Genomic DNA, 26315 nt, shown 5'->3' on the forward strand with positions numbered 1-26315 from the left:
CGCCGATCACAACAAGCCACAGGATTATTTAAATTCAAATAACTAATGCGATGCCGAGTCATACTGAAGTAAGCGCTGCGACGCTGAGTGTTGCACGTGATTATTAATATTTCTTCACACTTTATAAACGGCGCAATAGTGGAATAGTCTACGAGCCGTCTGGTTGATGATGCTGATCATGTTGTTTTGGCCCCGGAGCTAATTCGCACACGGCAACGCTTTCAGATAGGCCCAGCTGGATTTGCAATGGATATACACATATTGATCGCATTGCATACATTAAATAACGATTTGGAAGATAATTATAGCTGTCCTCTCTTTCATAATGAAAAGACCAGAATTATCCTCCGACAACATACTAGAGACACTCTATATTATCCGTGTGGAGAAAGGCGCGAATCATCTGCCATCCAAATACTCCGCCACCAAATTACCGGGAATTGGCCCCAAAAGAAGCAATGATCCCACCAAGCAGAATAGTTCCCGAGGCTTATGGTCTTTTTTTGGCACAAAGTGACATTATCTTGGCTCTTGGATACGGATCGTCAGAAGCTTATTAACGACCATCAGTCTAAATGGAGTATGTAGATAGTAGTGGGTAGTGACCAGGCGAGCATATTAAAATACTACCAGTCTGAAGTACTTATACTGGCACTCGGTTGTCGCCGACGGGACATATTTCGGACCCTACCTGGATGGACCGGAGGTATGCTGTTTTTAGACCCAGAGTTCGCCGGCATTTGATCATATATGAAAGCTTACCTTCCACTAAAGTATCCTTTATCTTGTTTTGGAGTTTCAGAAACCCGCTGTTCACACAGACCAACTAGCAACCATGGTGAACAGACCGGACTCTGCATTTTACTGGGAAGATGCATCGCCGATTTCGAACGAAACGATGACGCCCGTCGATCAGCAGCCAAAAGATCCCTTGAAAACCCACTTGGTAATCCCAGAGCAACCGGCCTATCAGACCACTGGCGAGTCGCCTATTGATCGTTTTGGGCCGCGACTGAGAAGATTCCCGACGACGAGCACTACGAGAAGGTCATCTTTGACACAGTTCCATCAAGCAGAGTCAACGCAATGCTATTCGCCGATCGATGGAAATGCAGCGAGTTTCAGAAGTTTCGTGGTCGCAGAAGTACCAAATAATTATTCTAATTTTCACGCACATGATGATTATGACGATGTCAATCTGGGGGTTTCGCAATTGGGAGCAGTGGCTGAAGATGATTGGGATGGAAGAATATCAGAGCTGCAAACCCAACTAGAACAACAGCAACAATTGGAAAATAAGAACCAGTTTAATTTGTTCAAAACAGCGCCTTTGACACCTAGGCACTCCTATCACGATAGCATGTCTAGTCAAGGAACAGTTGACAAAACAACTGTCGTTTCACGAGAGAAATATTGCTCAATCGACACAAAAACAGATGGAAGCTTGAAAGAATATTATAATTCTACATGGAAAATATATTTAGTGGTTATTGCTCTCGCTCTGACGACCTTTTGCACAAGTCTAGTATGCGAACTCTCTAAAATGTTTGATTGTATTACTGACCGACCACACATCTAGGACAGCACTATCCTGGCTACTGCGATTCCCCAAATAACAGACCGTTTCAATTCCCTTGATGATGTTGAATGGTACGGCGCCGCATATTTGCTAGCAAACTGCTCGGTACAGCTTATATACGGCAAGCTATACCACTTACATAGCGTCAAGTGGGTGTATTTGGTTGCGCTATTTTTATTCCAGCTCGGTTCATTCGTGTGTGCTATCGCACCGAGTTCAGTAGTCCTTATTACAGGCCGAGCAGTGGCTGGGCTAGGTGCAGCTGGGATTTTATCGGGGAGTATTCTTATGATTAGACAGCTGGTTCCATTGCACCAACGACCAGGGTACATGGCAGCACTCGCTTCTATGACTGGAATTGCATGGATTATAGGGCCAATGTATGTTTCCCTATTTATTTAACGAGAGATGTATGGCCTAACGTGCAGCAGCATTGGAGGTGCTTTTACAGACTCTGTCTCATGGCGCTGGTGTTTTTACATTAACCTTCCCTTTGGGCTTATTACCTGCATCTTGCTCTTGATATTTTACCAGCCGCTTCAATTACTACCAAATTCCCAACGCGTGAGCTTGCGAGACAGCGTACGCTTTCTCGACATCGAAGGGACCGCCCTTTTTTTACCAGCCATAGTAAGCTTATTGCTGGCACTTCAATGGGGTGGCACAAAGTTCCCCTGGGGCTCGGTACAAATAATTGTACTGCTAATTATTTTCTCCATCACCTCGGTTGGATTTGTCTTCGTCCAGATTTGGAAACAAGAACTTGCTACTGTCCCCCCACGGGTCATGACGAGCCGTAATGTTTGGGCCGGATTTGTCTTTACATTTTGCTTCGGGGCTGCCGTTGTCGTTGCGATGTACTACGTACGTATTGCACCTTGCCCCCTTCCTTAATTTTCCTTTTAGAAAAAAAAGCTAATTTTCACAAAGATTCCGCTATGGTTACAAGTTATCAAGAACGACTCCTCTGAAAGTTCTGGTATCATGACACTCTCTCTAGTGATCGCCATGGTAGTCACATCACTTCTTACTGCCATTCTCATCACCGTTATCGGCTATTATACGCCCTTCATGATTCTTGCATCAATTCTGATGTCTGTCGGCGGAGGCCTTCTCAGTACATTAGACACAAACGCAAGCTCTAAAAAATACATCGCCTTCCAAATCATCTTTGGCAGCGGTGTTGGCTGCGGCATCCAACAGAGTATGGTTGCGATCCAAGCCGCTGTCAATGGCAGCGGTAGCAGAAACAGCAGTAGCAGTAGCAGCAGTGGTAGCAATGGTAGCGCTGTTTCTATGGGCACTGCAATTATGACATTTGCACAGACCCTTGGCGGAGCTATATTTATTGCCGTCGCTCAAAACGTGTTCGAAAATAAACTCAGCAATGGGATCGTGGCTGCAAAGGTTCCGGGATTAGATTCTCAGGCTATACTTAAGATAGGAGCGACGGAACTCAGGAATACGGTGGAAAGCCAGTACTGGGATGCGGTTTCACACGCATATAATGCTGCAATTGACGATACGTTTCGTGTAGCAACGATCGTTGCGGCAGTTTCAATATTGGGCGCATTGGGAATGGAGTGGATTTCAATAAAGCGCTAGATAGATGAATTGATAGATAACGAGTATATGTCATGAAATGATTATTGATATGAACATTGAGATACCATTATCGTTCACACACAATTGATAGCACCCCTGTCATTCAGCTGTTGGAAGAGGGTAATCAATTGAAATTGTTGTGTAGATTTCAATATTCTATCAGACCATCGTTCTCAAACTAGTTGGTTTTTGAGTACCAATCTAGACGTAGTAGTGAGCGCTGTGGAATGATATCCTGTAGCAAGAGGAATCCATGCTAATCACCCTCGCTGGATGCTCGCTCCAACTGCGCCAAAATGTTTCAAGAAACGACCACGAATTATAACCGATTCTCTCATCTCACCAACAGCAATCGGCCATAAGACTCGAGATGTCCCATCCTCAAAGCCGATGGGACAGCCTTCATCCCTCTCAAATTCTGGCGCTGCGCTCATGTACCCCGGGTCGACAGTGTTCATTGCCACCTGTCGTGCCCACGCATTCTCAGCCTCGGTTTCGGTGATCATGTTAATAGCAGCTTTGGACATGTTGGTGTGAACATGGTGGCCTGTCTTAGGTGACCTGTTTTCGAGAATTCCTTCGCGCGAAGAGACGTTGATAATATATCCCTCTGGGCGAGAAATATTCGATTTGTTTTTCCTAGCTCCTGATCGTGAACCCATGACAGGTAGCAGTTCCCGGCACAGGATGAGCGGCACAAATGAATTGACTGAAAAAGCACTGATAATATCCTCGTAAGGAATATCTGACATTTCCTGCACCCACGATGACCTTTCAGTTTCAGAATCATGCCCGCCCAGTCCCTTTGAAAGCCTCGCCTCGTTTCCATCTTGATCTTCTGGCTTGAACGGGGATTGACTGATTTGATGCTTGGAGTTGCCCTCGATACTAGATTTCCAAATCTCTTGCATACCACCTCGGACTCTAGGTTCGTATTTGTATTGGGTTTCAGAGAGGAGAGTAGACGGGCGACTTTCGAAGCTGTTTTGTAACTGTGTCTCCCGTCTAACAGCAGCCAATTCAGACTTGACAGGGTCTGTGAGCGTCTGAGCAGCATTGTTGATTAAAATATGTAGCGCGGTCTTAGACCACTCGCGCAGAAGAGATTTTAGAGCAGCAACAAGCTGAAAAGCATCCCTAGCGGTTCGAAAGTCGGCACCCACGATCCGCAGCCTCGATGTCCATTTGTTCGCGTCGTGTTGTTGCGAATATCTCGACTCGGCATCATGAGGATATCTCGTCGACACGATGACTTTGGCGCCACATCGAAGTAAACGCAATGCAGTGTAGAACCCTAAATTGACACGGCCGCCTGTCACAAGGGCGGTTTTCCCTTCTAGATTCAACTTCTCAGGAAAGGCTAATTCAGACTGAGTGAGGTTAAAGTGACCACATGGCCGACACAAAGCGTGGTACAAGTGATGTGACTCTGAACGACGGAATTCATGTCTGCATATATAGCACTTGCGAGACGTATTCTGTAGGGATATCGAATCGAATGACGCGCAAAACATGGGGTCGATACCGAGATGTGTATCAATAGCGCGCATTACATCCGCAAGTGGAGTTGAGTCACTAATTTTAGGTGTTGTATGCTTCTCCTCCTTCCGGAGATAGTCTAATACCTTAATCGCGGTGGAAAACTCATTTGGGGTTGGCGTGTTGAGATTCTTCTTTTCGCAATTGCTCTCGCCACTCTGCACGTGGTCAAGTTGATGTAAATAAGCCCTGATGGACTTGACAATACTATCGTATTGCAATTCTTTCAAGCTCAGCGGCACATCGATGTTGGACAGGTTATTTGCAATCGCCATAGCCAGCGGTGATGATGACGACGATGGCAGATACATAGCCAACATGCTGGGTAGCTCCTTGTTGCGACATCGTTGCTGATCATGTCGCAGGTAGTCCGCAATTACAGTAGCGGGCTGCGATTCAATGAACCTATGGTACTCTGCTTGACTGTGTAACATCATGAGTTGAGTTAATGATTGGTAATGGATAGGTCTTATGGAGCACATGAAATCTTGGAAACACGATCTCACAACCCAATCAAATGTTTCAAACTAGCATTTTTATTCTAGACTTAGGTCTTCCCAATGCTGCCAAATAACACTGTCCGTCAGTACACTTTGTCCTATTTATTGCATCCAATGTTGCTCCGCTGGTTAGGTTGACCCCATCGACACAGGGCGGTCCGTGCGAGAAGCGGATCTCGACCAGTAGTATTTTAACAAATTTATGAACCAACGTTCATCAATATTATCTTGAAGAATTTCATGAGGACAGCCCGTATCTTGATGATATCATTGAACTTATAGTATTGTACAGTAGATCAACGCGTCTCCATTTTGTAGTCTGGAGAACTAACCAATGGCAGTGACGAAACGATTATACGACGAGGATTTGTTACATATGACTCACATATACAATTGATTGAATCAAGTTGTTATTGACAAGTATTCAAATTTAAAGAGGTCTATGATATCTGAATAGTCAAGTTCTTTACATGAGCTGATACCACAGAATCTAGGTAAAATGCATACTCCGTTATCCCTCATTGTTAAGAAACTGGCGACTACGCCGCCGGAAATTGTGTGTGAGATATTGCAAGACCTGCGATTTTGGGATGTTCTTCGCCTGATTGCTCACGACAACCCATCGGTGAATTATTCTGTCATGAGTCACCCCTGGTATGGAAAGGTTTTCAAACAGAGCATGGATTTGCTAGCCCCAATGAAGGAGACTACGAGGACGTACTGGGACTTTGGGCGCGAAATGCGCTGGAAACTTGCTCCTCTGGACTCGCCACTAGCACTATCAGCAGGGTTTGAATCACAGGCACATCGTTCCCGACCAGATTTGTACCCATTATTTACCCAGCAACACGACAACTACTGGCATGATGCTGATATAGGGCATCAGTACACTGTTATAATCAATTACATGAAATTGCGCATTGCAAATTATTTGAATAGCCTGGATGGCCTTCAATTTAAATTGCTTCCTTACTATTCCAACGAACCCCACGCTTTACTCGTTGAACGGCTTGATTTGGACATCGACGGCTTGAAGCGGCGATGGATTGAATATAAAAGGGCACAGAGCAATCTGATGACACAGAGAGCTCGGCAGCTCACACGTGCTGCTGATTTACTCGAAGCTAATCCCGATATTCTCAAATTGGCCTCAGACCCTAGCCAGCAGCGACGGAAGAGTTTAGGACATATTATCCAAAATATGCGGGGCATCGCGCAAAAAATGTTACAAGGCAGTATGATACGAGGAGATGCAAATTGTGGCAGATGCTATTTCTTTGTTTATTTCCCCGTCGTACCGTTTGATGCCTGTCTTCGGATTGTTCTGAAGAATATCAAAGCCCATCGCAAGAACGGATCCAGCGGCGTTTATTCAGAGGGTAGTTCTCAGGACGAAAATGAGAAGAAGGGTCCCATAGAAGTCTTCTTAGCTGGCCTTTCCTCGATATATACAGGACGTCACAAATGGCTGTGGACTATACATGATGCACCGGTAAAGAAAATGCAGTATACCGAGTTCACAAACCCAGAACGGATTCCTAGAGTCATGGACGGCGACAACCCATATGACCCACAACAAGACCCATGTACCTCGGAGCTAAACTATGAGCAATTGAAGTTTGTTTCCGGCTACACAAAATTTTACCGTTTTCTCTTGTCGCAGAAGACGGTGGCTCTCCGAGACAACATACAAATGGCATGGGACAAGCACGATGACCGGGAGCTGGAATGGCTAGAGGCGTTTGTCAAAGTCTACCGGCTTGTCCAAGCGAGCCAACCTGCTACTGCTAATACCTGATTATCTCTGCCTAGCTTAGAATATATTCCTCTTTGGGCCCTGTAGCCCTAACCCACCAGTTTTATTAGACGGAGCCCTCGGATTCCATGGATTGTTCCACGATGCATATGGAGTATTAGTAATACTAGATGCAGGGTGACCGGAGCTGCAAAAGCCGCAGTATAGACGTAATGGCTGGTACTCGTACAGCAGTATCGTACGGCGTATAGTAGCGCTGATGATTGGCTGAGAACAACAAAGCCAGTTCCTTTTTAGGCACCGAGATCAATTTCGCTTGGAGTTAGCCTGGGCGGGGAGCTGAGGGGTGCACTAAGCCCCTTCGAGTGAGTCACAACTTCCCATTCGCCCACTCGCCTGTCAGCCACCCGCCACGTGGGGTCAGTGGCTGTCAGATCTCCTGATTGGCCAGCTTCTTTACGGGGTACGGAGAACGAGGGATACGCGATACGTGAGCCGTAAACACGACGCAATGATTGGCCCATCGTGATTCCCGCCTCGCTTATACGGACAATATTTGGACCACCGGCCAATAGTAATGCTATGCTAGCTCTTAGCAGTCCAACTTGATCTTCTAAGTTCTAACATATTATCACTGTTAGCTCGCTTACTCCGCAACGGTGACAATTCGGCAATGGCATGCTACCTTGCACCATCTTCTTATGGCAATGCATTATGCTATCTGTCGGACGCTGGTCTTTCCGGCCCTCGTGGTGGGCCTGTTTATTGATGGCTTGATCTATCAGATTGTCGATACTGGTCGGGGATGAAGCATAATAAGCTTATTATCTTTTAATTACTACCTTGTCACCGTTCTTGTTTTCCTTTCCTCGCGACCTCCTCTGCTAGATATCTTTCTATATCTTGATTATCTATTTCCCCTTCCATAACGATGTTTTGGTGTTTAAACATACTCCATCTCACGCGCGTCTAACCGAGAAACTGAGCTGGCTGCAGGTAGACCCCTGGGCTCCTTTTTTCGAAGCACTTGATATATTGGCCTTATTGAGTTCATTTAACTGTGCCTATATATATAGCTAAATTGTCGCCAATGGACTCGCCATGTGAGGGTGCAATTGACGGCACCAAAAACTTTCCATCTCAAGCTTTGGAAGGAAACCAAGGACATGCCGAGCCCGGCGACTCGACTGAAGATGGATCTTGGGACGAGATGAACCAAAAAGAGAAGGACGAAGTCACCGACCTCGCACGCCAGATATCTCAGATCTCCCGCCAAAATAGCGCACAGGTTGTCGACGAGCCTATCAACCCGTTCCTCGACGCCAATACCCATCCCGAGTTAGACCCATTATCGGAGAATTTCAAGCACACAAAATGGGTCAAGAATATGCTGCATATCACCTCTCGAGATCCCGATAGGTACCCACAGCGCACAACTGGCGTCTCGTTTCGGAACTTGAATGCCTACGGATATGGAACCGCAGCTGATTACCAGGCGGATGTCTTCAATACGTGGCTCAAGGCATTTGGATATTGTAAGGGCTTATTAGGCATGCGGAAGAAAATGAGAATTGATATTCTCCGGGATTTTGAAGGACTCGTGAAGAGTGGCGAGATGCTAGTCGTTCTCGGGCGTCCTGGAAGGTTGGTATTGTCTTTTGGAATTGAGTAGACAATAGCGTTAACGATATTCAGTGGCTGCTCCACATTCCTGCGCACTTTGTGCGGAGAAACACATGGCTTATGGCTTGACGAGGGCTCAGATATCCAGTACGAAGGTGTCTCATATAAAGAAATGCATAGTCGATTTCGTGGAGAAGTTATCTATCAGGCCGAACAAGAAATCCATTTCCCTCAAATGACTGCCGGAGATACTCTGATGTTTGCTGCGCAAGCCCGTGCCCCTGCAAATCGACTGCCTGGTGTCAGCCGTCAAGAGTATGCTACGCATATGCGCGATGTCGTTATGGCTGTTCTTGGTCTCTCACACACTAAGAATACACAGGTCGGAAATGAGTTTATTCGTGGTGTGTCTGGTGGAGAACGTAAACGTACCAGTATCGCCGAAACGACTCTTTGTGGAAGCCCCTTACAATGTTGGGACAACAGTACCCGTGGTCTTGATAGCGCCACAGCTCTTGAATTTGTTCGTACACTCAGAACGTCAACAAAATACACTGGCTCGACTGCCGTTGTTGCTATTTACCAGGCCGGTCAGGCTATCTATGATGTAGGTGTTCGGGTTTTCGAAGTTGAATATCCGCAAAATCTCTGACAGAGTCAACAGATCTTCGATAAAGCGATCGTACTGTACGAAGGCCGGCAAATATATTTCGGTCGGGCTGACGATGCCAAGCGATTTTTTGTCGATATGGGATTCTACTGCCCGCCCCGACAGACAACAGCCGACTTCCTCACCTCACTGACCAGCCCAGCGGAACGCCAAATCCGTGAAGGATTTGAAGGCCGCGTTCCAAACACACCCGACGAATTTTCAGTTCGTTGGAGGGAGAGCCCGGAACGCGAGGCCCTCGTTGAAGAGATTGAGACCTTTGTAGCTGAGCATCCTTTGGGAGGCAACAAATATAACGAATTCACCGCCTCACGGCAAATGGAAAAGGCAAAAGCAACACGAGCTTCATCTCCATATACTCTTAGCTATCCTATGCAAATTAGGCTATGCTTTTGGCGAGGAATTAAGCGCCTCCAGGGCGACATGAGCAACACCTTAGCCTCAGTCATTGGAAACATTGTCATGTCACTCATCATTTCCAGCATGTTTTACAAGTTGCCGGTCACTACATCCAGCTTCTACCAACGCTCGTCTCTGATGTTCTTTGCTATTCTAATGAATGCCTTTGCTAGTGTGCTGGAAATACAGACACTGTGGGCCCAGCGCCCCATTGTGGAGAAACATAAGAAATACGCCTTGTATCATCCCTCTGCGGAAGGTCTAAGCTCAATGCTAGTAGACTTGCCTGCAAAAGTCGTCTCTGCTATCGTCTTTAACTTGATTTTGTACTGGATGACTGGTCTCAATCCTACGGCTGGTGCATTCTTCACATTCTTTCTGTTCTCCTTCACAACAACCTTAGTAATGTCCAACCTCTTTCGATTCATCGGTTCTATGTCACGGACACAGGCACAGGCAATGGTTCCTGCGGGCATTTTCATGCTCGCTTTGATGATATATACTGGGTTTACAATCCCCATTCGCGACATGCATCCATGGTTTCGTTGGATTAACTATATCAACCCGATCGCATACGCTTTTGAGAGTCTGATGCTCAACGAATTCAGTGGGCGAGAATGGCCTTGCTCCCAATTCGTTCCTACTGGTCCCGGCTATTCTAACTTGCCATCCAAATCCGTTATTTGTAGTGCTAACGGCGCTGTTTCTGGTGAAAGTACCGTCTCCGGAGATGCTTACCTTGCCACTACATATCAGTATTCTCGCGATCACCTCTGGCGTAATTTCGGTATTTTGGTAGCATTTTTCTTTTTCTTTCTCGCATTGGCTATCTGGGCTACCGAAGTCATCACCGCTAAACCTTCTAAGGGCGAAGTCTTGGTATTTCCTCGAGGGAAGATTCCAGCGTTTGCTAAAGGGAAAAAGAAAATTGAAGATCCAGAGGCTTCAGAAGAACCTAATCAAACCGTCGTGCAAAAGGATGGATACGATTCAGCGGCTGCTATTGTCAAACAGACCTCAATTTTTCACTGGCAGAACGTGTGTTTTGATATCAAAATTAAGGGTGAGCCGCGTCGAATTTTAGATGATATTGATGGCTGGGTAAAACCTGGAACATTAACTGCATTAATGGGTGTCACTGGTGCCGGAAAGACAAGTCTGTTGGATGTGTTGGCGAACCGCGTTACTGTTGGTGTAGTCACCGGCCAAATGCTTGTTGATGGCCGCCAGCGGGACTCTTCGTTTCAACGGAAAACCGGCTATGTGCAACAACAAGACTTGCACTTGGAAACATCCACCGTGAGGGAGGCTTTGCGGTTCAGTGCTCTACTTCGCCAACCCAAGGCCGTTTCGAAAGCAGAGAAATACGCGTACGTGGAGGAAGTGATCAAAATGCTTGGTATGGAGGAGTATGCCGAAGCAGTCGTTGGTGTTCTTGGTGAGGGCCTCAATGTGGAACAGCGAAAGAGGTTGACTATTGGCGTTGAAATCGCCGCCAAACCCGACTTGCTGTTGTTTTTCGATGAGCCTACATCTGGGCTGGACAGTCAAACCGCTTGGAGTATATGTCAATTGATGCGCAAGCTTGCTAACCACGGGCAAGCCATATTATGTACTATTCATCAACCCTCTGCAGTCCTCATGCAGGAATTTGACCGTCTTCTGTTCTTAGCAAAAGGTGGTAGAACCATTTACTTTGGAGAGCTTGGTGAAAACATGGGGGAACTGATCTCTTATTTTGAGCGACATGGATCATCGAAATGTCCAGCATCTGCCAATCCCGCCGAGTGGATGTTGGAAGTGATTGGCGCTGCACCTGGTTCAAGGGCCGACAAGGACTGGGCGCAAGTTTGGAAGGACAGCTCTGAGCGTATCGCTGTGCGCAAAGAACTTGCCTCTATGAAGGCAGAACTGTCGACAAAGCCTCAACCTGAAGGCAATGCAGGATGGACCGAATTTGCTATGCCTATATGGTACCAATTTTTCACCATCTTGTTTCGAAACTTCCAGCAGTTCTGGCGGACGCCTGGGTACCTATACGCGAAATTCTGCATGTGTATTGTTCCAGTAGGTCCTTCGCATTTGTCTTGATATTATTTTCCAGTATGTACTAACATGTATCAGACACTCTTCATTGGTTTCTCTTTCTGGCGTGTAGGGACTTCGATCCAGGGTCTTGAAAATCAGACTTTTGCCATCTTTATGTTCCTCACCATATTCCCGAATCTATCTACACAAATGATGCCATATTTCGCTATGCAGCGGTCCTTGTACGAGGTTCGGGAGCGTCCCAGCAAAGCGTACTCTTGGAAAGCTTTTATTCTGGCTTCGATTTGCGTGGAAATCCCATGGAATGCACTCATGGCTGTTCCTGCCTATTTTGCATGGTATTATCCCATTGGACTGTACAATAACGCGGAGCCGACTCATAGTGTGATTGCAAGGGGAGGAACCATGTTCTTGTTGCTCTTGTTGTTCATGCTATATACATCGACGTTCACGATCATGGTAATTGCAGGTATGGAAGATCCGGCTGCGGCAGGGCAGATTTCGCAACTGATTTTCTCTCTGTCTCTCGTCTTTTGCGGGTAAGTCTTTTCTGTTCTTTCTGTAACCTCGTATTTGTTGGTGACCAGACTACTTACCACCTTCAAGTGTCCTTGTTGGCCCTTCTGCCCTCCCTGGGTTCTGGATTTTCATGTATCGTGTGTCACCATTCACATATCTTGTCGGTGCTGTACTTTCAACTGGCCTCTCCGGCACTTCCATCAAGTGTGCTTCCAACGAGATCCTAAAATTCAACCCTCCAAATCCTGGTCAAACATGCCAGGATTACCTGAATAGCTATATGTCCTATGCTGGCGGCTATCTACTCAACAATACAGCAACAACGGAATGTCAGTTTTGCGCTCTCGCCACAACGGATGACTTTTTGGCAACCTTGAGTATCTATTTCAAGGATCGATGGCGTGACGTTGGTATTCTTTTCGCCTACTGCGGGTTCAACATCCTTGCTGCCATTTTCTTGTATTGGTTGGCTCGGGTGCCCAAGGGGAAAAGGGTGAAGGAAATTCCTGATCAGGAGGGGAGTTCCGTCGAGAAAACTAAAAGCAAGACAGAGAGTAGTTGAGCACTGGCGATTTCCTATGGCTTAATTTGTTTTCAACGACTCGTTGATTCTGGATCAAAGATTCGAGGGATCCGCTAGAAAGCTTTGGGCTTCTTTTTCTCTACTATCTAGCGCTTTTGCGGAGAAAGCCTTGATATACAATTTTAATTAATAGTATTGAAGTGTATCTATCTAAAATAATCGTATTGATAATAACTTTGCATTGATATGTACGTGGATATCAGATCATATCGGATGTTCACTGAAAAGGCTTGAGATGACGAATACGTTAACTAGGGTAAACATTGGATTCCAACCGCATTCTTGACAAGCCTAAAATTGAATGTATACAAGGATGCGAAGCAACCGTGTCCGAAAATCCTTTGATGCTGACATGACTCGTGCTCCACGTCCTACACCAATTTATATGCCAATATATTACTGTATGCAATGTTTTCGGCCCAAACAGTCTAAAAACCAATACCCGAAGAATGGTGGTCTACCACAATATGAAGTCCCTTCTTCTCGTTCATTTTAGGAAGGTCAATATTGGTCCATCCCGACAATGTTGCCGCTAGGGAGTGATTGTCTCACAGCAATTTAAAACTTAATAAACATCAATCTACATCCGATAATATGTATCTTCCCGAGCATCAAATCACCACCTCAAGTATGGAAGCCATTCTCTTTTCCTTCTTGGAATCGTATTAAAATCTACCGGTTATGTTAGGAGATATTGCTATTCCCTATATTGATAATTTCTAATTAGCAAAGATATAGTAAAGATATAGCCCTAAAAGTTTTCGCTCAAAGCTAGAATCCTTTTCAAGGCTGAACTTAATTATGTGATGCTCTGGCAGGAAGATGTCTGTTATTGAATTCCAAGTGGCATACCTTGAGCAGGAGTTTGTTAAGTAAGCTTATCTAATTCCTTGTAGTTTTTCAGTAACGATTTTCTTTTAGTGACATATTAGCAACCATGACAATTAGTGATGGCCCTGAATTACTGTTAGACCGGAGGTCAAAGCGAGGCTAAAATATGGGAAAAGGATCATATTTCCGTCAAGTATTGGCAGAAAGTCGACCGGAAAGTTGATTACCTTTATCATGACCAACATAAATATCCTTTTGAGTTTAAACTTATTGATGGAGTAATCTTCCCTTTCCGACCAGCCTTAAGTACATTAGTGAACGTGAGGTGTCAAGACTAGGACCATTCAAAAGCCGCAAAATCCATGAGAAAATAGTGTGAGCATACAGGTTGATTTAAATAAAGAACGCTTATCCTGACAATAAATGTAAACTGCAGACTGCATAAGCGGGTTCTGCAAAGCACGATAGCGCATGCGTTATTGCATCAATTTGGACCATGGCAACTGCAGGAGCTCTTTTATCACTCACTTACATGGAAACATGTGCTTTATAAGCATTCATCACATTGAAATATGCACGAAATTTCTGTCAGTGAACAGTGGGCCATAGGACCAACGGCTACTCAATCTAGCGATGGGTGGACGATGAACATCTAAATCGTCCACCAGAATATCGAGAAATCACTTTGTTGTACAAGGTCCCTGGACCGTTTTGGACTATGAGAAAGGCCAGGGTCTGGGATCTCGATAAGCAAAGTCTGAGCGGATCCTGATTGAGTGATGGTTGTTTTCGGCAACATGTTGTAAATGTGCCATGTGAACTCATACTTCAGTGATGAAAGCTGCGGGTGGCTCATTCAGCATATGTGGCGGGTTACGCAAATGCAAGTACCTATCCCATTCTCATCATGCCTGTGTAGCCTTCGGTGCATGGGAGAGGCCACAGACAAATCTAGAACAATCAATCAGAACGAATAATTACTAGGCATAAAAGTACACCCCTTGTAGGCGACTACGGGTCGAATTCCCCAGAGTTACTTGATCTGGTTTAATGCATGACTGAGCCATTGCCATTGTCGGTATTTAACAAATTTGATGGACGGGATATGTTGGTGTGAATGACATTGGATGAAGTATCTAGTTTCTCAGACAGTATCATCATTGATGACATTATTATCACGATTATTCTTACGATAAATCCGTGAGCAATCAGCATGGGACGACTCTGAGGCTTTCCGGCTGCAGGTCGGCGCTGGAGACCAATGCTGTGGGACGGCCAAGTCACACAATGATCGACGGCGGGTCGTCACGATCGTGCTGCCTCTGGTTAGTTTTTGTAACATTCTCTACCAGTACTCGGTCGCTTTTCTTTCGCCTAACCCTTGTTTGACAGCCAGCGGCTCCAGTGGGTCCTATGCAACGAGAGTTCAATATTTCGGAGCCGGTTGATGGCGCCCGCAGTGGACAGTCTGGGAACTTGCCGAATGCAGTGATACCAAGGCCAATAGTAACTCTTCAGTGCCCGCATGTCACCGCTGATCTGCTGTCTGGGCCTATTTATCTGTCATATTTTGTCTCTTTTCTTTTTCCTTTTGTCTGTCCTTTCGTATTTAAACTGTATAATGCATCTATTAATTTGTCAGGATAAGCTTAACGAGGTTGGCTGGCTGAAGAGGCTCCACTAGGGCACAGATGATCATCTGATGATCCTTCGGCGGAGCAAGGCTATTGGTTTTTACAGGGTACGGCTGGCCATTATAATGTGAGAGACTATAGCTACATTGTATACTGGACTGCCTGCATTTACGTGGCTCCCGTCAAGCTTTATGAAAATCTGCTCCTGATGTGATTGAAAGGCTGCACCAACACATCCCCTCAACTTGTTTTTTAGCTTACTCAACCAGATATACAGGCTGAGAAGAAACATAATCGACAATAGAGTTCTCCATTCAGGTCAGAAAATATAGAAAATAGAGCACCAGACCGGGACCAGCTAGCCACATTTGTTGCTCAGACGTACCTGGCTGGCTCTTTTCAGGTCTAGTCGATACCATGTTTTTGGCTGCAGATTGTGTAGTAAGTCTACTCAAGCTCGACTCTTAGCGGTCGATCATCCGTGTATCAAATGGACCGGTAATTCTTCTCTGTCCGTTCTGCTGCGCTGTGTGGATGATGATAATGCGTCTGGTGGAAATAAAGCAAGTTAGTGATGGGCTAGAACGATGCACAGGCCTGAGTAGCCGCGATGCTTAGCCAAACGCCAGTGTAATACGAAGTGAAGAGAAAGAGGACAACTTTAATTCTCATTTGCAAGATGAAGAAAATTGTTTTAAAAATTGATTATGTTATAGCACAATTAACAATTGAATTAGCCTGCACCTAGTATTTGTTGTGTGACACCGACCGCCTTGTATCTACTTGCAGGGCGGATCTGACCTCGTCATTTTGACTCCATGATAACAAGATCGAACTCATGGATCTGACGTACGTCTAGAAACTGCAAAAGAGTATGGCGTCGCTGACCCGGACCAGGAACCACCCATTCGGTCTTAAAAATGGCATTTTGCCGTCCGATCGAACTTATACGGGGCTCGGGGTGGGGTGGTAATGGCTGAGAGGAGCAACCAAATAACTATTACATCACCATTGGCCACTTCAACCATTTATCGCTCGGATCGTGCCGGTATAATGATCTCCCTTGCATCCGCCTTCTGCAGGGCGACGTATACAGAAAGAGAAAAGACGCTTCTCGTGACTGGACATCTGCTCTTTGACCATGCATTTTCCCTTTTTTTTTGGTTTTTGTTTTTCCTTTTGACTTCCTCTATTTCCGCCTTTCTATACATATGTAGACATGGCAGACACTAGATCACGATCGTATCAATTTGGTTTCGGAGTAGCGGCTGCTGACTACTTGGCTGTCGTGTAACCACGTAGCTGCTACCTGTGTAGCTAGTTTTGGAAGCTAGCTTTCTCAGCTAGAGCCTACAGGAGGTGACCTTGGGCACATATTTTTACAAAGTATCTGCATCTTGCAAGTGATTGGACCGCTACTGCCCTTTTGTGTGGTGAAGACAAGCGCGCTGCTGCAAGAATTGATATCCTTAGTGTAACCACGCAGTTAAGTAATGATATACTCAGGCAATCGATTGTATTATCTGGTTTGGCTTTTGTTAGTTCCATAATTACCTTTCAATATGATTGCTGTATTTTATTTCTATACGGTTCTTTGCCCATTCACTTCCTTCCTCTTTTCTTTTCCTTTTTTGTTTATTTTCTTTTCTTGGGCGAACAGGTACATCCAACCACAGCTAACCATATCAAGCTTTCGGGGGAAATCGGCTAATAAGTGTTGTCTCCGCATCTAGTCTAGTGAGAATAATAGAATGATGGAGAATTGGGGATTTCTCGGAGAGTGGGCAATGATAGGAAAGTGGGCAAAAATACGATATCCGCTTGACTCTGACTCCACTAAGCTTGTCAAGAGTCGATCCTCAAAGTTTTTTGTCACCAATAACGAGACCGAGGGCTATTGCTCACGATCTTCAGAAGTGGATCTAACCTTTGCCTTTCATCCCGCCATCTCGGGGAGGGTGGACTGGAAGAAGAAAAGGGAAGAAGCTTTGATGATGCTAGTCCGCTAAAGGAAAGTAGACTTGAATCCCGGTACATCACGCTCTTTACATATGTAAGCTGCCTGCAATGTATATATCGGGTAAATAAGTACTTTTATCATTTGGTTCTCCATTGAACCTTATAATATCAAATCCAACCAGTCAAGGAACATATGCATTGCGTTCTTGCTTGTCTATTTTCCTGTCGTGAACTGTACTTTAATATCCGAGCGAGTATTGGGATAGAGGTGTTCTTTTCAGAGGCTTATTTCTTGTATTACTTTCATCTGCCAACGAACCCATCTCAATACTTTCAAAGCTTCAGTAGGTGGAATGATCGAAACACGCTCTATTATTGACTTCGTCTTGCCTTTGCAAATGCCTGGAGAAAAGCAAGCAACTGGCGCCAATGCCACTTCGAACACAACCACAACAACCTCGCGACAGCGGCCAGGCTCAGCTTGTGAAGAGTGCCGAAGACGAAAGTTACGGTGTGATAGACAACCGCAATGCGGCAACTGTGTCGAGAGTGGAGTCATTTGCACGACAACGACCGTCCGCCCAGCTCGTGGGCCCAAGAAAGGCCATCTAAAAGCCTTGAAAGGGAGAATAGGTACGCTGACTTAGAACTGCATATCAATCCTGAAGTATTAAGTCACTGATCAGCATCAGCTACGCTCGAGCGTTGCATTATGGAGCAGCAAGGAGGTATTGTTTTACCAGGTAGTGATGGATCACTATCTCCCGTCGAAGAAAGCCAACAGCCCTGTAGTTCAGACGGGGAGAATGGACAAGAATCGAAGCTGTTAGACATGCGACGTCTCTCTCTTCCTTCCCCGATAGATCACCAAAGCTATGGAATTCCCGAACTTGTGCGAGCTGATCTGTACGTTTTTTGCATATGTTGAAAAAGGAAGTGGCACGTTCCGGCTTTGGCTAACGAAGACAGTGACCAATTATACTTCGAAAGAGTACATCCTCTAGTTCCTATCCTACAAAGAGCTCGATATTTTACATGGGCAAAATCTCCAACAAAATCCGATTCGCGCAGCTGCTTACAATACGCCATGTGGACGCTGGCCGCCTCACTCTCGACTCACTGCCAGAGCATCCGAGACTCTTTATACACAGAAACCAAAAAACGACTTGAAGCACTCGAGTCAAAGGATAGTGAGATTGATCTGTTCGATATAGAACAAGCACAAGCGTGGTTGTTACTAGCCATCTACCAGTTCATGAGGACCACTTACCGCAAGGGGTGGATGAGCGCCGGGCGGCTTTTCCGTCTTGTCCAGCTCATGAGATTATATGAACTTGACAGTCCAAATGAAATTGCAACACAGCTTATTGAACCGGATTGGGTTGAAGTCGAAGAGAAGAGACGAACATTTTGGATGGCATATACACTAGATCGATTCGCCAATATCCGAAAGGGATGGCCCATCACGCTTACAGAGCAGATTCTTACACGGCTTCCCATGCCCGAAGCTGAATTCCAGGGGGGCCAGCTCATGATTATGGGCTTCTTATCTGACTCGCTTGCTGGAAGTGACTTTAACCTCACTCCGCAGTCGTCGTTTTCCGAATGTATTCTTCTAGCCACCATCTGCGGCCGAACCTTGTCGCATCGGCATTTGTCCATGGTGGATGGTCTTTATGGAACGAATCCGCAGGAGTTCTGGAGTCGACACGAGTGGATTGACACCGCATTATCAACTAGGATCTCTATGCTATCATTGACTTATCCCTTTCAACTTGAACACATGGACCCAATGCTGCTATTCACAAAAATGATTGCACAGGCAACCATTTTGAGTATGCAGAAAATTATCGAATCTGTCACATGGGACAGTGATGAGTATAGTAATCTAGTTCTTGAATATGAGCAGAGAGCCCGACTTGCTTCCAAAGAGATTGTTGAGTTGGCGAGAGCGCTTACTCATTTGAGTTACTTTAAAGTTAGTCTTTCTTTTCCCTCGTGGATTAATCGTTGTGCTAACTTTTATTTCACAGGTGCACCCTTTCACACCAATTCCATTGTGTATCTGCGCAGAATTTTTGAGCACAAGGGATCGCGAAATCGATCCAAAAATTGAGACACAACTGCAAGAAGTGCTCGATGCACTACAATATCTTAAGAACGTCAATGCTCTTGCGAAAGAAAATCCGACTGTATCACTTTGGTCCGAACTCAACATGGACCCTTTTGATTTTGATCGGAGAAAACGTTAATGTTTTATATTAATTTCAAATCTAGTCTGGCCCGTGGGCGGTCAAGTTTTAATAAGTGTTTTCATATACAAATTTAAGATAATTTACATGTACAGTCTGTTGTCCGCAAGGACAGGGAGATAATACTTTTCAGGGTTTCATCAGGTCTGGAACACCATGGGAGTTGCGTGAGTGCTGGAATTACTGGTATTTCATTAAAACGAGTATTTAAGTGGCATTCATTCAACATGCTGTCTCGATGTTTAGATATATGCGCGCATTTAATGAACATCAAACCAAATTGATCTGACAGGTTCAATGAGAAAGTGTACACGTATCATATATCAATCTCACTTTCTATTTTACCCAACACTTTGCTTCAAGTGTTGGCCTTGCAGTGCATTTGGACACGCAGAGATAGATTTGGTGTGGCTGATACAGTCCGGTTGTTGTTGTACGTATCGTTCCATATAGTACATATGTATACATATATGATCAATTCATATTGATTGATGAAAAGCAAATGATTCGTCCCATATTTTTCGAAACTGTTCCCCAAACAAATGCGAGTCCCACAGGAACAGTTCTAAAACCTCGACTGTCCTTTCCCATGAATTAATGTCCATAGCTTTATTAAACTCCACAATCTCCAAGAGACACCAGTTTTTCAAACTTTTGTTAGACGCAACGAATGCAGCAAGAAACATCGCCCATAAAGAAAACTCTGCGGTCAATAGGCAATAGTGTGTTTGTCTGTAGAGATTTTGTAGCCGAGTAATAAGCATATCGCATACCGGTGCCGATGGGACCTTCTCATTGAATAGACACTCTGAGAAAAGGATCAAGGTTAAGCGAAAAAATTCCCGACCTGCATGGTTACTATAAAAATGCGCTGATAGTAGCGTGTACTGTGTCGCTGTTAGCCCAAACCGGAGTCTCGCTGCTTCCACGCGACCACCTTTGTTGCTTATGAGACATTTCATTAACTTCATAGAGCCTTCTAGAGAGGTAAGGCATAGTTTCAATGTTTTATCAAGATTAATGAGGTCGTCTATTTGCTGAAAGCCTCCGTTCAGAATGTTAGTGTCGCTAGTGATTGAAAAGGTTGGGTTGTAACGGCCGGCGAAATAAGGCTCTTGAACGGCATCGATCGAGCCGCAGAGATCAGCACTATTTAAGTTAGAATACATTACGTATAAAAGACCCAAGGCTAATTATATACCGCTGCAATTTTCCCATCAGAAGCGGCTTCGACTCTAAACAGCTAAACCCACCACGTAGGTGGACGAGCTTGCGCAGTCCTTCCATATGGATGCTCCAGTGAGCATGAGCGCCGCGGGATTTCTACATCAATATTAAAGATAGTTAAAGAAAAGAAAAGAAAAGAAAAGGGGGGTCGGGGGGTCTGATAGCGACTTACCTCAAGAATCGCTATAGTTGCTACAACAACAAGCATTTCGTCTGTTACGAACTCGAGGTTCGCAATTCGTTCATTAACTAAGGAGATCGCAGCATTTAAGTGTCGGGTAGCTCTTGGTCGACTCTGAATTCCTCGCCAAGGTGCATCAACAGAAAGAGAGTCGGCACATCCTAACAGCGTGTGCAAAAATGCACTATCTTGAAACGCCAGAGCTATCCAGTAGTCTGTCATAGGGTTGAATTCGGCATGCTTCTCGATTGAGTAGAATGTTTTCCAACCGATAGTGATATCTATATACACTTCCGTTAGAGTAAGTGGCCAACTTCTGAGATATATTTTACTTACAATATTTCAAAAGATCGTGCATATACGGCTCTAGACGGAAGGGAAATGCGTCGAACGGATCAACGCTAGTAACCTGCGGTGGAAGGACAAGCTGATCTTTAAATTCTTTTGGTTTCTTGTGCTTTAGTGTCATATAATTGACCATTACGTGCCTCCGAATCTTGACACGGGACTCATGATCGACATGTTTCGACTGATTAGTCACATTAATGAAGTCAAAATGGCTTCCGACTGTAGTGGTCGAATCGTTCCTTTTCTTTGTCGCTTTATCTTGAGTAAGCTTATGAATAGGACAAAGGTCTGAGAGAACCCTACATCCTTTTGGCCGCCCTCTCTTCCTCGGAGGCCTTAACTGCAATGCGCCATAGTCATATCGAAATATGCACGGCTCGTTGGTAATATTCCCGGCCGCGGGGGCTAGAGAAAAGATGATTTCACTGGGACTTTGATGCATCAGAAAGCTACCCCGCAGTTATAGTTTTAAAGAGGCTGAAGGAGAGAGATGGTATCGAGAAGAAGTGCTCTTAGTAGGTAAATGGACAGAAATTTGTCGTTGAGAACATTGTCCGTAAACTCCGATGCGGCAAGGCAAATTCGGAACTAACCGGATTTGGATAGAGGTCGACTGAAAATTCAGCCTGAACAGGAAAGGATCGTCCGGATTGGATAGCTCTAGCTGTATGGGCAGCGTCAGAGGTGAGCACGGAATCGGTCAAATCTTACATGTTTCAATGAAGCATGATGGTGATAGTTATGGGTGTAATTCCATAAAGTACATTGAGTAATGTCCACTTAGCCGTAAATGAGGTTGTATAGAGATATCCTCTAGTGACTACTTTGCGTTATACACAGAGAACTAAAAATATCATATTATTCATTCTTCAAAAGATATCTAGCCCAAGCACAGGGCAGACACCTCGCCAGCAAAAACGATGAAATTGTTGGTGACTGGGTTATTAGTCCAATCTTTAGAACAAAATTGTAAGCTGATATCTCGTTTCTAATATACCGGTTCCTCTCTCCTTGAAGACAGGACTCACAGTGATGAAGATTGGTCGGGCATTGAAGCGCGCCCTGATAACTGGGGAGGTTGTGCAATTTGACGAGAGTGAGGACTTATAAAATTCCTGCATTTACCCAATTCGACATCGATTAACTCCGAAGATGCATTACTCAGGCTTTCTGTCGTTTATGCTGATGGAATATTGGTCTAACCTGATTGGGATAGAAGTTGATGCAAAATTCAGCCCAAAGGGGAAACGATCGTTCGATTTGGATAGATTATTCAGCTCCATCGTAAATTTTGAAATTATCCCTCGGATTTAGGAAGTAAAAAAGGCAAATAATAAGTTTTTGATCTGAGATTGCATGACATTTGTCAGGAGGAAAGCACAAGTATAAATACTGGCCGTTGTATCCTGTAACCCTTCTACTTTCTTTCTCTTAATCCGAACTGAATTTATTTACAAAACTAGACACTAATAGTGTTTACTTCTTGTTGTTGATAGTATTCTCAACTAAAATGGCAAAATATTCATTTGAAACCACAGCCGATGTAGTCGCTGCTGACTACTCTGCCGCCATCAAGAGCAAAGTCATCCTTATCACAGGCGTATCGCCTGGCGGACTCGGTGCACAATTCGCATTAACGATTGCAAAGCACTCGCCTGGCCTACTTATACTGGCCGGGCGAAATATCGACAAGATACAACAGACCGCTTCCTTAATCAAGGAGTCGGTATCTTCTGTGCCGACACGAGCTTTGAAACTCGATCTCAACTCACTGGCCCAGGTTAGGGAGGCGGCAAAGATAGTGAATGGATACCAGGAGCAGATCGATATACTGGTGAATAACGCAGGAATAATGGCTCCTCCGTACACATTGAGTGAAGATGGTATCGAAAGCCAATTTGCTACCAATCATATTGGACATTTTCTCTTCACTAATCTCATAATCAACAAATTGATCTCCATAAGCGACGGGAGAGTTTCGCGAGTCATCAATGTTTCTAGCGACGGCCACCGCTTGTCACCTGTGAGGTTCGCAGATTGGAATTTCGATGTAGGCTGTCTCACTATTACAAGTATTAATTAAGAGATCGATGCTAACGCTATTTAAATAGAATGGGAAAAATTACAATCCATGGATTGCTTACGGTCAGACAAAGACCGCAAACATGCTATTTTCAAAGTCGCTTGCAGCGAAACTCGGGCCAAAAGGACTTATATCCGTCAGCCTACATCCAGGAGTTATCCCAACAACAAATGTAGTAAGATTCGTGCCAGATGGAGGATGGGATGGGCTTAGTGAGTTTCCGTTATTGATAGGTTTAAAGCACCGTAGTAAGCTTGAATTAACAATGCAATGTCCTAGTCAAACTAGATCACCAACAAGGCAACCGCAAGGCCTGGGGTGGCTTCAATTTTAAGACGCTTGAACAGGGTGCCGCCACTCACGTTTACGCCTCTTTCGATGACTTAATATCTACAAAGCGTGAGTTCAGCTCTCAGAGTTGGAATTCAGATTCATGTTGCTACAACGCTGATATCTGACGTGTCGCAGATAATAATGGTGCGTATCTTGAGGATAGTCGGATCTTTAAACCAGAGGAAGTGCCTAGTTGGGGAAGGGATGAAGTCGAGGCAGAGAAACTGTGGAAGTTGAGCGAGCAGATCGTGGGCCAACAATTTGAGTACTGAATCATTCCATATTGAGAATGGGCAATAGCGAATCTTTTGATAATATCACCAGATGCCTTCATGTCCTTTGGAACATTAATGATTGAAGCGTTGAAATTCGCCACGAATCTGATGCTGTCGGAAGTACTTATAGTATGCTATAGACCTGTAGAGTAGTACATATGTACATCCGCTCTCTGTCCTATTGGATTTGAGTAATTGCCATAATTTATATGTATATACAGTGTGTTCTTAGGTGCTCGGTTGACATCCCCAGGCTAAGTACTATTTGACAAGACTAAAATCACACCATGCCGAACATAAGGAATTGGGATATTCCAGACTGTGGACAGCTTGATGCTACTTTTTCCATATTTTGTAGGGGATAAGCAATATTTATTTTTCATCATAACCAATCGATTCTCTTGTCTCGGCGACCGGCTTGATATTGGCAGGTTCAACCGAGTCGCCAAACAACTCGGGGATGCTTTCAAGAGATCGTTGGCTTGTCTAGAGCGATTCTCAATTAGTTGATCACCACAGTAACGGTACGAAGTGCATACCTCAGGACAGAAAAGCCAAACGATGAAAAAGCTGATGACAGTACACGAAATAAAAACAACATAGTATTTCCATCCAATCTCTGCAAATGCTGTAGGTGCACACTGTAGAAAGATAATAGTGGCGACAAACAATCCCGAAACGGAAATAGCCAATCCTTTTGCTCGAACAGGGGTTGGAAAGATTTCGGATGCATAGATATATGAGGTTGCATCACATGTAACAGAGAAACAGCCAATGTGAAAGAAGAGGAAGAAGACTGCCGCACTGGCAGCTGAGCGAGAACCCTCTTTTTGATATATGCTAAGGGCGATGCACTCGCCGATGAGAGCAGAGACAGTCCCGACAAAACCAGCCATAAGCAGGCGAGTGCGACCTACTTTGTCCACAATGAGTGAGTTGATGAAGTTTCCAATAGGACAGACTGTAATCCAGCCACTTTGAATGAGGAGTTGAGGCACAGTGTCAAACCCCAAAGCAGCGTACAGAGAAGGGCCGTAGTCTGGAAAACACGGTAAGTACACATTATTAAGTAGTGGAAAAGCTCTCACTGTTAATAACCAATGTTGCTGTCCCTTGGCACGCAAAGAGAACGAAGAAGCCAATTAAACATCGCTTTCGCATGGCAGGATATCTAAATAGGTCAGCGAACGTATGTTTTTCTTGCCGCTCGTGAACAATTAAAGCTTGGAGCAGGTTAAATTCGGCCAAAATAGCATCGTGATCTTGGGCAATAGACTGATCAGACTCCGCATGGATCGCTTCAAAGCACTTCAACGCGTCTTCCGCGCGGTCATTATCAATAAGCCACCGCGGCGATTCTGGAAGAAGAAAGATACCACAGGATAGAATAAGTGGTGGAAGACATTGAATTGCAAGGGGCAGACGCCACTGAGAGCCGGAGGCGTTGACAAAGTAAAAGCCTAGGCCAACCCAGCTGGCAAGTGTATACCCGATACAGATCATCACTCCGTGGATACCAACTAGAAAGCCGCGAATTTTAGGGGGGGATATTTCGGACTGGTATAGAGGAACAAGCGTAACGAGAGCGCCTGTGGCGGGTTAACCTTCCTAGATTATATAGAGAAATATGAAGTTCTTACCCACACCAATTCCCGTAATAAAACGGAAAGCTAGGTACATGGCAATATGAACGCTACCGGCTTGCAATGCGCCTCCCACCACAGTTACCAAAGATGCAATCAAAATAGCCATTTTGCGACCTAGTGAATCTGCCGAGGCGATGCATGACAGACATCCGACCAATCCACCAGCTTGAAATAGCCCATTAATAGCACCCTCTAGTTGTGTAGCATTTACCCGGGTATCCAGCTGGAAATATGAAAGGAAAGATGGTTGACCAAGAGTGGTAGCGATAATGCTGGAGCTGTAGCCGTAGGTTGTGCTACCAAGGGCAACGAAACCCACAACCTGTGAAATTGATCATTAGCAGGATTGGAGGACTTCAAAGACACATAAGTAGAACCATTTACCAGAATACGAAAGGTTGAAGGTGAGAGACCCATTGTTCCTTGAGGGGAAAAGGGGTTAAACGCAGCCGGATGAGCAACAAAACGCACGAAACATCAAATTGTAACTATTTACTGCATGCAAAAAAGTTGCCGACAGGGGAAAAGAAATACTGCGGGGTCAATTCCAAATCGCACCCATTCACTGCTTCCGATTGGCTGGGCGCAGGTCAACCAAAGGCTTTTAAGGGGCCATGCGGGGGGAAGTCCGACACTATTGAGCGCTCCTTTTGATGTGTTCGCAGCCTCGGGCTCGGTGTTCTTGGCTACAATGTATAGGAATGAATATCATGGAATGGTACTT

General features: G+C 44.9%; 8 protein-coding genes across 8 annotated transcripts; 5 read left to right on the forward strand and 3 right to left on the reverse strand.

The window, feature by feature from the left end:
* Positions 1-1360: 1360 nt before the first annotated feature.
* Positions 1361-3184, forward strand: BGW36DRAFT_348048 (MFS transporter; the record flags this gene model as incomplete). Its single annotated transcript, XM_046213255.1, has 4 exons — positions 1361-1525; positions 1580-1959; positions 2011-2443; positions 2510-3184. The coding sequence occupies 4 exons, from the start codon at positions 1361-1363 to the stop codon at positions 3182-3184; spliced, it is 1653 nt and encodes a 550-aa protein (XP_046068005.1).
* Positions 3185-3251: 67 nt separating this feature from the next.
* On the reverse strand, positions 3252-5299 carry BGW36DRAFT_386812 (uncharacterized protein). The gene has a single exon (XM_046217039.1). It carries the CDS (start codon positions 5203-5205, stop codon positions 3445-3447), a length of 1761 nt encoding a protein of 586 aa, XP_046068006.1. The 5' UTR covers positions 5206-5299; the 3' UTR covers positions 3252-3444.
* A 161-nt stretch (positions 5300-5460) lies between these two features.
* BGW36DRAFT_386813 (uncharacterized protein) lies at positions 5461-7077 on the forward strand. The gene is made up of 3 exons (XM_046217040.1): positions 5461-5509; positions 5565-5661; positions 5718-7077. The coding sequence occupies exon 3, from the start codon at positions 5723-5725 to the stop codon at positions 7019-7021; it is 1299 nt and encodes a 432-aa protein (XP_046068007.1). The 5' UTR covers positions 5461-5509; positions 5565-5661; positions 5718-5722; the 3' UTR covers positions 7022-7077.
* A 623-nt stretch (positions 7078-7700) lies between these two features.
* Positions 7701-12991, forward strand: BGW36DRAFT_348055 (putative ABC multidrug transporter). The gene is made up of 5 exons (XM_046213256.1): positions 7701-8623; positions 8675-9209; positions 9267-11738; positions 11796-12259; positions 12327-12991. The coding sequence occupies exons 1-5, from the start codon at positions 8070-8072 to the stop codon at positions 12799-12801; spliced, it is 4500 nt and encodes a 1499-aa protein (XP_046068008.1). The 5' UTR covers positions 7701-8069; the 3' UTR covers positions 12802-12991.
* A 4653-nt stretch (positions 12992-17644) lies between these two features.
* On the forward strand, positions 17645-19498 carry BGW36DRAFT_303277 (fungal-specific transcription factor domain-containing protein; the record flags this gene model as incomplete). The annotated part of the gene is made up of 4 exons (XM_046211864.1): positions 17645-17879; positions 17939-18152; positions 18216-19224; positions 19280-19498. 4 exons carry the CDS (start codon positions 17645-17647, stop codon positions 19496-19498), a joined length of 1677 nt encoding a protein of 558 aa, XP_046068009.1.
* A 194-nt stretch (positions 19499-19692) lies between these two features.
* On the reverse strand, positions 19693-21782 carry BGW36DRAFT_386817 (uncharacterized protein). The gene is made up of 5 exons (XM_046217041.1): positions 21558-21782; positions 21243-21506; positions 20898-21187; positions 20700-20821; positions 19693-20647 (listed from the first exon to the last, which is right to left on the reverse strand). The coding sequence occupies exons 1-5, from the start codon at positions 21694-21696 to the stop codon at positions 19978-19980; spliced, it is 1485 nt and encodes a 494-aa protein (XP_046068010.1). The 5' UTR covers positions 21697-21782; the 3' UTR covers positions 19693-19977.
* Positions 21783-22764: 982 nt separating this feature from the next.
* On the forward strand, positions 22765-23942 carry BGW36DRAFT_437817 (short-chain dehydrogenase; the record flags this gene model as incomplete). Its single annotated transcript, XM_046221473.1, has 4 exons — positions 22765-23304; positions 23366-23549; positions 23617-23736; positions 23806-23942. 4 exons carry the CDS (start codon positions 22765-22767, stop codon positions 23940-23942), a joined length of 981 nt encoding a protein of 326 aa, XP_046068011.1.
* A 136-nt stretch (positions 23943-24078) lies between these two features.
* On the reverse strand, positions 24079-26079 carry BGW36DRAFT_386821 (general substrate transporter). Its single transcript, XM_046217042.1, has 5 exons — positions 25976-26079; positions 25586-25913; positions 25034-25534; positions 24485-24984; positions 24079-24431 (listed from the first exon to the last, which is right to left on the reverse strand). The coding sequence occupies exons 1-5, from the start codon at positions 26006-26008 to the stop codon at positions 24318-24320; spliced, it is 1476 nt and encodes a 491-aa protein (XP_046068012.1). The 5' UTR covers positions 26009-26079; the 3' UTR covers positions 24079-24317.
* Between the last annotated feature and the right edge of the window lie 236 nt (positions 26080-26315).

The sequence above is a fragment of the Talaromyces proteolyticus genome (assembly GCF_021365285.1).
Source record: "Talaromyces proteolyticus strain PMI_201 chromosome Unknown BGW36scaffold_11, whole genome shotgun sequence".
Taxonomy (NCBI): Eukaryota; Fungi; Ascomycota; class Eurotiomycetes; order Eurotiales; family Trichocomaceae; genus Talaromyces; species Talaromyces proteolyticus.